At 43.9% G+C, this 11,574-nt stretch overlaps 2 protein-coding genes across 2 annotated transcripts; both read left to right on the top strand.

Moving 5' to 3' along the window:
• Nucleotides 1-268: 268 nt before the first annotated feature.
• On the top strand, nt 269-5,692 carry LOC123514014 (classical arabinogalactan protein 9-like). The gene is made up of 3 exons (XM_045271570.1): nt 269-332; nt 5,232-5,419; nt 5,567-5,692. The coding sequence occupies exons 1-3, from the start codon at nt 269-271 to the stop codon at nt 5,690-5,692; spliced, it is 378 nt and encodes a 125-aa protein (XP_045127505.1).
• A 3,974-nt stretch (nt 5,693-9,666) lies between these two features.
• On the top strand, nt 9,667-10,368 carry LOC123514007. Its single transcript, XM_045271556.1, has one exon. It carries the CDS (start codon nt 9,667-9,669, stop codon nt 10,366-10,368), a length of 702 nt encoding a protein of 233 aa, XP_045127491.1.
• The last annotated feature ends 1,206 nt before the right edge of the window (nt 10,369-11,574 follow it).

Genomic DNA, 11,574 nt, shown 5'->3' with positions numbered 1-11,574 from the left:
CTTTGTGTACACCAGCCCTGACCTGTAAATTTCCTACTCACACATTTTCTTATCTCCTCATCCATGATGCCCCACACATTACTTTACTCATATTCTGCCTGCCAGTCCCCCACCCGCTCAAAAAAATAATAATAATGTAAATATGTACTCATATTGAATGCTTCAATTTTTCTTCATTTTACTGATCTCATTTCTCAGATACAAGATCAAAGATAACTCAAACTTGAGTGGGCGAGACACTGATGACCAGTAGCACTTCTTTGATGTAATGGATACCTTCATGGCAGGAGACCCATCAGTTCAACCCCTTTCACTGGAGTCTTCTCTTCAAGGTACATAAAAAAAAAAAAAAAAAATATGAATTTTTTTTTTTTGTTTGAGTTGAAGATCAGTAATTTTGAAGACAGTTTCGTAGAAATAGATTACAAAAACCATACAACAAGTTGAATGTCTTGCTTAATATTAAGGTAATATATAATAAATTAGAGGAACATTAAAGAGGTAATTTTGTTGCACATCAATGAAAGACAAGTGATGATGAAGCCCTCTCAACAAATGTGATATGTGAAAGGATTTCATAAGTTGACTGCAATGTTTTTGAAGTACCATTCTTTGTTTTCTTCACAAGTGTTATTCTTTGATTTCTTTTTCTCTTTACATGTCTCTCCACGAGTAGTACCTAGTCTTGTGTAAGTTAAAATCAGACATCCTCATTTTTATCATGTACTGTGTCCGTTCACTGGAGAGGGAAAAAAATTCCAAAAGTTGCTTCATGTGCTGTTTGTTGAGCCTTGCATTCATTATGGAAAGCACAGAGTAATTGGACATTTCACTGCTCTAGTTCATATATGTCTCTATCAAATAGTGGCTCAGCAACATTGGATTGGATTTTAATTTTAGGCGCCGCAACATGAACGGTCATATGGCGCCGCTACGATATTTTATTTATACTGTAGTTTATGAAAACTAAAATCAGTTAAAAACAATAAAATCAAAGGTCTCTAGAAATACTAAAACTACATTAAAATTAAATAAAACATTAAAAACACGTATAATAAAAGGAAATAAAATTCACACATTGGGGAGAAGCCCAGCTTCTCCCAGGTACTTGTAAACATCATGGCCTGGGACCAGACATGCTGGTCCAAGCACCTGTGAGATATTGTAGACACCGCTATCTCTACCGCGACACCGGTAGAGGTAGCAGTGTCGTAACTCGATTGGATTGGATTGGATTTCATATATAAGGCGCCGCAACGGCTAAGGTCATGTAGCGCCGCTTCAATAATTTAAAATGGCAGAGTAGTTATAAAAACTATATAAAAACAGTTAAAAACATAAAACGAAATAAAATATTAAAATGCAAAATAAAATAAGAATAAAATTCAAAGCTTTGGGAGAAGCCCAGCTTCTCACAAAAAACCTAAAAAACGTCATGGCCTTGGGCCAGACACTCTGGTCCAAGGACCTTTGAGATATAATAGACATCGCTATCTCTACCGCGACAGCGGTAGAGGAAGCGGTGTCGTAACTCAATCAAACTAGGGCACTCTACAAGAAGGTGCCGTACAGTGAGCGGCACCAAGCAGTCATCACAATAAGGTTGTGGGTCCCTGGTCATCAGGTACCTTTGTGTAAGGTACGTGTGACCTATGCGAAGTCGCGCCAATAAAGTCTGTGCACAGCGATCCTGGACATGGGAGTATGTCCACTGATGGATAGTGGAAGTAGTGATCTCTCCCATTTTCGAGGTTGCGACCCCGTTAGCCATCTCCTCTGCCAAATTGCTGCAACCGCCACACGAATAGTGTGAAATACATCTCGAAACGGAACAGGGCAGGAGATGGAGCGCGACTTGCTGCCTCTTTAGCGAGGCGATCTGCGTGTTCATTCCTGGAACACCAACGTGACCAGGGACCCAACAGAACCCAACACGATATCCTCGTTGTGTATAAGATATAGCCACTCCAGGGCTGATAAAACCAAAGGGTTAAATGATAAAGGGCAAGAGAGAGAAGTAAGAGCACTGCGACAGTCACTAAAAATTGTAAAAGACGAAACCGGTAGAGTAAAAATAATCTGTAAAGCTAGGACTATGGCAGACAGCTCCGCAGTAAGACGGATGCCACTGAAGGAAGGCTGCCAGACCGATAAAAGAGGAAAACCACACTAAACCCAACGCCTGCGTCGGATTTGGAACCATCAGTAAAAACAGGGATATCATCAGAATGCATAAAAAGTGTTCTAAAAACCGTGTGTGGACAGAGCTGGCAGAAAATCCTTCTTGCCATCCATGGCAGGAGGGCATAATGAGGTAACAGGAAGCTGCCAATAACCAACTCGGGGAGCCGGAAAGAGTACACAGGAGTGGGGTCGATAGATAACTCTGCCATGAGATTTGCAACTCGTAGGCCAAAAGGTTTAGGGAGACTCGGTCGAGTGACATACGCCTGCGAGCGCGAGTCCCGCAACATTGACACACAGGGACAGAATCAGGAAGACGGTGGGTGCGAAACCAACACCGGAGCATCGAAGACTGGCGCCGGAGGTCGAGCGGCCAGAAACCAGCATCCACTAGAAGGCTAGGTATTGGAGATGTCCGAAATGCACCCGTAGCCAAGCGGACCCCAGCATGATGTACGGGGTCAAGCGTGCGTAGTCGTGCATCCGTTGCGGATGAGTAGATCTCACAGCCGTATTCCAGCTTCGGAAGTATGAGTGTACGGTGAAGCAACAGCAACGTGTCCCTGTCCGCACCCCAAGAGGTGTGACTTAAAACACGAAGAAGGGATAATGCCTGCCGACAAGACGCCTTAAGAGAACGGAAATGGGGAACCCAGGTGAGACGGTTGTCAAATAAAAGGCCAAGATATCGAGTCGCCTCCACGCATGAGAGGCGTCTATTGGCGAGGTATAAATCAGGGTCTGGATGGACACCACGGTTGCGACAAAAATGCATAGCTACGGTCTTCGAGGTGGAGAATCGAAAACCGTTCATGTTGGCCCAACTGGACACCCTATTGATCGCCAGTTGGAGCTTGCGCTCAATCAGTGACATCCTAGCAGCAGCAAAATAAATACATAAATCATCAACATATAAGGAGCTGTGAATGCCATCTGGGAGAGTATCAATCACACCATTTATGGCGACTGCGAGTAATGTAACACTAAGAATACTTCCTGTGGGACACCGTCATTTAGAGCAGTAGCCTCAGAGAGAACACTCCCACTCGAACCCGTAAAAACGTCTGGATAAAAACTGCTGGATAAAATAGGAAGGTGGCCACGAAGGCCAAAATTAAACAAAGACTGTAAAATGCCATGACACCAAGCCGTGTCGTAGGCCTTCTCCAGGTCAAAAAGACTGTTACTTGATGGTGGTGATTAGCGAAGGCCTCACAAATGGAAGACTCTAGGGATAAAAGAGCATCAGTAGTAGACCTCATCTTTCGGAAGCCGTACTGTACCGATGACAAGTACTTCCCCTCTCCAAGTACCACATGAGTCTTACATTTACCATCTTTTCTAACACTTTACAAATGCAGGATGTCAAAGATATAGGACGGTAGTTCGTAGCCTGGAGATTATCTTTCCCAGGCTTCGGAAATGGGAGAACCACTGCCACAGCCCAAGAAGATGGAAAGTCACCGGTATGCCAAATCATATTATAAAGATTTAAAAAAAGTTAAAAGCAGTGTCAGACATGTGGCGCAAGAAGGCATAAGGTATATCATCTGGCCCAGGAGAAGAGTCGTGACACTGGGACAAAGCAGTCCGCAACTCGGAAGCAGAGAAAGGGACATTATAAGACTCCCCTCCAGCGGAAGAAAAGTTTATGCCGAGAGATTCCATTCTCTGGCGGTGACGTGCGCCCGGAGCTGCAGGATGCCTCTGGGAAACACTGGCAAAGTGCTCCGCGAAGAGATCGGCGAACTTCCTAGGGTCTGCCACTGTTTGGCCAGAACACAACAAAATTGGTAGGGAAGGAGCAGAATACTTCCCAGCAATTCGGCGGACTTTGTTGAAAACATCCGTAAGAGGGGTGCGGACGTTTATGGAAGAGACATAGGCTTTCTACGAGGCTCTTTGTGCCACTTTCAAAACGCGGCGGGCCCGAGCTCGGCAGCGCCGAAAAGCTTCCTGGCACTGCGGGTCCCCACGATGTCGCTGGAGACGAGAGAAAGCTGCCCGTTATCTTTCACCGCTGCAGTGCATGCTGCGTTCCACCAAGGAACGGGACGCTTAGTAAAGCGACCTGACGTCTTAAGGATTGTCTGAAGCGCTAAAGAAATAAAAATCGGTAAAATAATGAACAGCCTCAGCACAAGTAGAAAAGTCAGCCAGCGGACAGATAAAAGAGCTAAGGTCTGTGAATTGACGCCAATCTGCCTTGTCTAAAACCCAGCGTGGGGGCCGGGACTGTGGCACAGAGTTCACAGATTGTAATAAAATCGGAAAGTGGTCACTACCGTGTAAATCCGGTAGGCCCCGCAAATTAAAATCAAGGAAAGAATTAGATGTACACAGAGAAAAATCGATAGCTGTAAAAGTCCCAGTAGGCCTATGGAAATCTGTAACATCCCCAGAATTTAAAACCTCCAATCCCTCATCCTCAATAAAAAAAACTGATTAAAACCCCTCGAGGATTACTAGCACCTTCATCCCACAATGGGTGACGCCCATTAAAATTTCCCAATAAAAGGAAAGGCGGAGTCAGCTGACGCACCAGGCCGTCAAGCTCACCCCTGGAGACAGAAACCTGAGGAGTGAGATATAAACTGCAAATAGTGTAGGATCGTCCCATAAAAACTTTAACAGCAACCACCTGAAGGGGAGAGTTGAGTTGCAAAGGGACAACAGGTATGTCTTGACGGACAAGGATAGCTGTGCCACCGTGGTGGACCTGGTCAGGGAAAGGAGTGCTGAAAAAGGCACGATAGGCAGGAGGACTAGAATAAGTACTATCACCTAGCATAGTCTCTTGTAAAGCTACACAGGCTGGAGAGAACTCCGACAATAAAGCTCGGAGTTCCCCCACGAGGCGCGAAGGCCTGTACAGTTCCACTGTAGAAGCTTGAAGATGACTATTTAGGTACAGTGGACGGGCGAGCCTGGCTCAGCAACATCTCATTTAGTATATATAGCCACTTTCTTTTCAATCCTTTTTTCCTGCAATATTTTTGTGAGTTAAACTTTAATGCATTTTTATTTCACAATACCGGCAACATCAGCAGTTGCCAGTGGCTCCTCAGCTGCTACAGGAAGGCCACAGCCAAACACTGCCCCACAACCTCCACCACCTCTAGCCTCCCCTGCCTCTCAGCAACCAACTGTCTCTTCTTCACCAGCTGCTAGTGGTGCTTCAACTAAACACCCTTCACCATCTCCAGCTACTGGAAGCATGGCCACACCACTGACAGTTACCTGTTCCTCTCCCCTTTCCTTTTCATGGTCGTCATTCCATTTGCCTCATTTTACTCAATCACCCTCGTCTGCCTTTCAGCCACCTATTTTTCATATTTCACAGCACTCCTCCCCTGCTTCACTGTCTCCTTTTCTCCCACAGCCTCCCTCTCCTGCTTTACAGCCTCCCTCCCCCGCTTCACAGACACCCTCTCCTGCTTCACAATCACTCTCTCCTGCTTCACAGCCATTCTCTCCTGCTTCACAGCCTATCTCTCCTGCTTCATAGCCAACTTCTTCCTTCCTTCCAATCCCTTCAACCTCTCAACCACTATCTCCTGTTGGACAAGCACTTCCCCCTACTACTCAATCGCCTTCCCCTTTTTCAACACCCTCTATGGTGCCACCTCATTCATCCACTCGAGAGGGGAAGAGGAAGAGGTCTGAGGGAGCAACCTCCAGGGTGATTCCAGAAAAGATGGAGAGGCTGAGGCAGGCTGCAAGAGAGCGGACTGACACATTACATACCTTTACACAACAAATACTACAACAACAACAACACCAAGAACAATTACACCTCCAAGCACAATAACACGACCAACAACAGGAAACACAAAGACAATTCATGTTACTTTTACAACAGATACTCAACAACCAATCAGAAATGATTTTTTTTCTTATTTTTTGAGGAAAGTAATTTTTTTTTTTTTTTTTGTGGCCTCTTGCAGCCTGTCAATCTCATTGTTCCTTCTATTCATTGTGTGTATTAGAAAGTTGATTCCACTGTGATAAACTGGGCAGGTAATTAAAACTAATACTTCTACTCATTGTGTGTATTAGTATGTTGATTCCACTCTGATAAACTGGGCAGGTAATTAAAAGTTTTTTTTTTTATGTTTTGTATTTTTATAAAGAAACTTTTTTGTATAAGTTATCATTGTTTTGTACTTGTATTAATATATATTTATACTTTCATACATCTGTCTTACTATAATCCCACTGTACTCTGATTACTTCTGGGTGAAAAGTGTCCTTAGTGGTCATGCGGGTTGAGGCGCCGCATTCTGCCACGGTGGTGGTAGTTTGCGGGGCATTTATTCAAACCCCACTACTGTTCCATACATGATTTTAACAAATTTAAATATTTTACTAAATATTAACTTAAACCCTCTCAGCACGGCATGACTTGAGGCAGAACATGAGTATTTTAAGCTTGCTGGGACAAATGAAAGGTTATCTTAAGCTTACTGGTCTATGAAAAGAATGTATTTTAAGCTATTTGTCAAAGGCAGAGGGTATTTCAAGCTTGCCCTGTTCTTTAAACTATCAAACTGAAAATCCGCTCTTCTTTGTTCGTGCTGAACGGGTTAGATGAAAATATTTTACAATAAGGGTAAATGATTTAAACTTGTACTTTGACTTAACATGATTACAAATTATCTATTTACATGTGCATGGCCAAGCCAGTGGCTATCTCATCCCTTTTCTGAACTGCCGCAGCATGTGCTTGTCGTGCTGCAACATTATCACCTCCAACATCATGTCCAATTACTTCTAAGTCCTGCTGAATCTCTAAATCTAGGTTTAAGTTTTCCTTCATTAAAATTATATTATGCATCACACAGGCACCAGATATTACTAAAGGGATTCTTTCTAAATCAATCATCTCTAACTTCTGTAGCCGCCTAAATTTTGATTTCAGAAGTCCAAATGCCCTCTCGATGACAACTCTTGAAGTGGAGTGGATATGATTAAAATTAACCTGCCATGGAAGCAAGTGTCCATTGTCTCTATATGGAACTAGCATGTAAGGCTGCAGAGTATAGGCTGAATCTCCTAATAAATGATAATCTTCAGGAAATTACCATTTTCCAACAGAGTGCATAGTGGGCTATTTCTAAACACTCTGGCATCATGCACAGAACCAGGCCAACCTGTCAGAATGTTAATGAACCTAAGTTTGGCATCACAAACAGCCTGCAACTGAATGCTAGGAAAACCTTTCCTATTTATGTATGCCTGTCTTTCATGTGACGGCCCTGGGATAGGGATGTGAGGTTCCTATTACTCCAGGCATATTTGTCCTTCTAAAGAAGTCATCAGCCAGTTGTGGAAGCTTATCTCGTGTTGGCCATGCAATGACAGTACCTCTTATGGCTTTCAGTGCATTGCAGACTTGGAAAAGAACACGGTGAAGAGACGATTTGCCAAGGTCAAACCGATCAGCAACCCCTCGGAATGACTCCATGTTCCCCAGCAGCCACAGCGTAACCAACACCTTCTTGGATACAGGAATGATCTTGGCAGGCAGGTGTGGGGCAAGCAGACGGCAGACTTCCTGTCGAGTTAAAATTGCAGTTAATCTATAATTCCAGAAAATATGTCTGTGTCCAAATGGAACATGGCACCACAATGAGCCGATAACACACCACATGCTTTACCACCATTTAGTTCAAGAATTCAAGAGTCATGTGGACATGAAAATACCTATTAGATGTTATCAGGAACATTGCCAGGGACAACATTTCTAAGTACTGCTAGTATTATGAAATTACATTTTTGACCTAGTTATTCTCCATTATGAGCCTGGTGCATGAGAGCTCTGATACCTTTGAAGAATAGTTGATTTTGATTTTGATATTTTTTCACAAATTAATTCCTACTTTGTGATATTGGCAATATGAAAAGTAGTGATTTGTGATGCATAGGAAGCATATATTGATTAGTACATATTATGAACCTAATTAAAAAATGTGTAATATTTCAGTGAAATGCATCCTGATGCGAATAAATGCTTACATGCGATGCCCATCACTCTGAGTCTTGTGATTGATAAGGAAGGTAGAAAAATTTAACTTTGAAGTAAAGTCAGTTTTGTCTATAATAGGCTAGGCTAAGTTTTAAGTATGAAATGCTTCGGGTTAGGTAAGGTTAATCTTCATAGGCAAAAATGGTGGCATACAGACAATGGTGTGTGCTAGCATAACATTATGTGCATAATTCAAGGAAGCTAATGGGCATTCTTGCAATGACCACTGACAATCCAGCATCTTCTTACATAAAGCAAAACACTGACAGCTAGAGCCTCACACATATTTAGTTAATGATTTTGTGTAATACTCAAACTGGTGTTATACTTATTACATTGTTTTATAAAGGAACTCTAGTGCCTGGTGAAGACAGGGGGGCCCCCGGGTTTTATTGCAGTTTCTGCCAATACACTATGTGTGTTATTTATAATCATGGTTACTAACATCTCATTATTAGTAATATTTATGACTTTGTCAAGCTGAAAATGATTTCTTGAACTGTGTTAGGTTGAGTCAGAGAGGTTGGTGTGGAGTTCATTTTGGAAATTATTTCCAAATGGCTAATATGAGGTTAGAAGTGCTAATAATAATATGTAAACATTCATAATATTAAAAACCACCAATAGTGTATCGCCTGGAACTGCAATTTGTGTGGGCCCAGCCAATTTCTCTCTATGCATTGTAGGGGGAGGCAGTTGTTAATTACGGCAAGGCTTGGAAATAGTATTTAAGATCTACTATTTCTGTTTCTTTTGATGAAAAGACCACATCTATACTAATAGATTTCTTAGTTTATGCAATATATAGGATCGTTTATGCCCAAAACACGATCTGTTCTTCAAAGTTGCCGTCTATCACTGCCTCACCCTTTCCACAAATCAATTAACCAAGTAATCCATGTCCTTCACTACTTACTTCAACAGTTTCCCTTTGCATACGAAAGTGTTTCTTGAAGTCTTCCCCGTCTCTGCATAGTCCTTGACCGTCACAGGACTTGGCGGCCTATCCTCTCCCTCTTCTCCTTGCCTTGGCAGCCTCTCTTCTCCCTCTTCCTCTTGCCTGAGCAATATTTCCTCTCGTGCTACGAGGAGCTCTGCAACGTCCAACAGAGGGTCTTCTGCGAGCTCTTGAGCGAGGATGAGGAGAGCAGCTTGGACGGCCATCTTGTCAACAATACCCGTATGGCTATACCCGTTCCCTTGCGTTCCGTTGGGGGTTGCGGGGGGGACAGCGTGCTAACCTCTAACGGAACGCAGCCCCCCGTATCACATCCGGACCCCGATGGAACACATGGCGGTGGATATAGCTGGTCCTTTTCAGTGCACAGAAAGGGGGAACAAGTATATGTGCATCGTTATGGATAACCTTACGAAGTAGCCGGAAGTATGCTCGCTACCTGACCACGAGGCAGAGACCGTAGCTCAGTTCCTCGTGGAGGAGGTGTTTACGCGCTATGGAGTACCAGACCAATTACACTCTGACCAGGGAAGAGAGTTCAAGTCGCGGGTCTTCCGTGAGTGCTGTAGTCTGCTTGGCATCAATAAGACCAGCATCTCCCCCTCTTAGACCACAGAGTGACGGGATGGTGAAGATAGTTCACCAGCTGGCCAAATATTGTCATGACGACCAACACGACTGGGAAGTATGGATGCCTTATGTGTTCATAACCAACCGTTCTGCCGAACATGAGGCCACTGGATTCCCACGAGCAAAGCTAATGTTCGGCAGGGAAATTAGCCTACCAATTGATCTCTTCACAGGCCGTCCTCCAGGGGCAGAACTCCCAAACGACGACAGCGACTGTTACGACCGTACAGCAGTGACTAGAAGAGGCTTACCGCTGGGCGAGGACACACCTGAAGGTAGCCAAGCGATGTGGAGGTGTTACCTAGGCCGCGCGAGGAATGCTGAGTATCAACCAGGCGACCTAGCCTGGTTATATAGCCTGCTTGGCAAGTCACCAAAATTCCAGCCTGACTGGGAAGGACCTTACAACGTAGGAAAAGTGATATCCGCAGTGAACTACAGACTAGAAATTCCTCATAAAAAACGGACAAGCAAAATTGTGCATGTAGATAGACTGTGGAAGCACCCAGGCGAGGGAGAGTTTACCTGGGGCGTGTGTAGTGATGTTGTGTCGAGTGACAACAGCTAACAGCGATGAAGGTGACTGCGGTTCTAGTAGTGACAGTGATAGTGACACTGGTGAGAGTGAGGAAGGTGCAACACCCAGTGAAACTGAAAAGGAGGAAGGTGAAGGAAATGAAGAAAGAGAACAGAGGTCTGGTAGGCTTCCAGGAAGAGGAAGCCAACAGCGTGATTAACTGACTGTCATTGGATTTTGATGTAAAGTAGATTATGTGCGCCAATGTGTGTTTTGGAAAGGCGCAAAAGTATTTATTCATTTTGAAGAAATGTGTTATTTAATTTCATTGTAACTGCTAAGTGAGGAACATTACGGGACGTCACGTTTTAATGGGGGAGGGGATAATGTGACGAAATGTAGTTGTGTGTTGTATGTACGTGTCTCTGTGGGTGTGCGAGCGTTTGTGTAAGACGAGAGCGAGCGATGAATCATCCTAGTCTGGGCGGCAGGGTGGATAGCCGCCAGCTACAGTTCACCGCTGTTTCGCATGTCTCCACTGTACAACATGAAAAAGGCGTTAATGAGCGTTGGTTAGGGTGCTTAGATGATTGCTCTAACTGATGTAATGGGAATGGTGCTGTGTGAGCTGTGTGGTTGTGGAATGAATGTGACGTGTGTATAGGAGGAGTGTGTGGTGGCGCGCGCGCATGAGAAGGTGAAGTGCTGGTTGCCGGTGTAGCAGTAGAAAGTGGAATCAAAGACTATATGAATAAACAAGACTGAAAAGCGTCAATTTACCGTGTAGCCTAAGCAAACTGGCAACTCTTCTTGTTTGCGGTTCACTCACGCGATGGTGCTGCTGTTGCAGCTTAAGATCAAGATCAGCACCGTTGATCCGTCTGCATGTTTACATGTGTCAACACTCAAACAAGTAAGCCCACAGCAGTGACAGGCTACACGCCTCATGTTCTCAAGAGTGGGGCATCCATGTGTTATTTGTCGCAGGACAAAGGGCACCCACCCACACTTGGTCTTTCATCGCTTGCCTAAAGATCATGACGGGTAAGTACTGGTGTATAACATGTGGATCGTAGTATACTTGATTTGGTTGAGACCTGTACAAATCAGTATAAACCTGCATGATATTTGTTTGCTTATGCTTGCCTGCTTCTGCTATATTTGTAACAGCTTCCATTCTAAAATCTAGGCCTGTTGTTTTGATAACTGTTTATGTTTATAATTTCCAATGAACTTATTAATCTTGCTTAGATATGT

This window comes from Portunus trituberculatus, chromosome 5 (assembly GCF_017591435.1).
Source record: "Portunus trituberculatus isolate SZX2019 chromosome 5, ASM1759143v1, whole genome shotgun sequence".
Lineage (NCBI taxonomy): Eukaryota > Metazoa > Arthropoda > Malacostraca > Decapoda > Portunidae > Portunus > Portunus trituberculatus.
The sequence above is the reverse complement of the archived record's forward strand: the minus strand, read 5'-3'. Positions and strand labels throughout refer to the sequence as shown.

Bases quoted from the DNA above. Each gene is read 5' to 3' on its own strand.
- LOC123514014 (XM_045271570.1), top strand. From the start codon at position 269: ATGGATACCTTCATGGCAGGAGACCCATCAGTTCAACCCCTTTCACTG. The intron at 333-5,231 runs GTACATAAAAAA...CGGCAACATCAG, and splicing joins ACTGGAGTCTTCTCTTCAAG to CAGTTGCCAGTGGCTCCTCA. The intron at 5,420-5,566 runs GTTACCTGTTCC...TTTCTCCCACAG, and splicing joins GCATGGCCACACCACTGACA to CCTCCCTCTCCTGCTTTACA.
- LOC123514007 (XM_045271556.1), top strand. From the start codon at position 9,667: ATGGAGTACCAGACCAATTACACTCTGACCAGGGAAGAGAGTTCAAGT.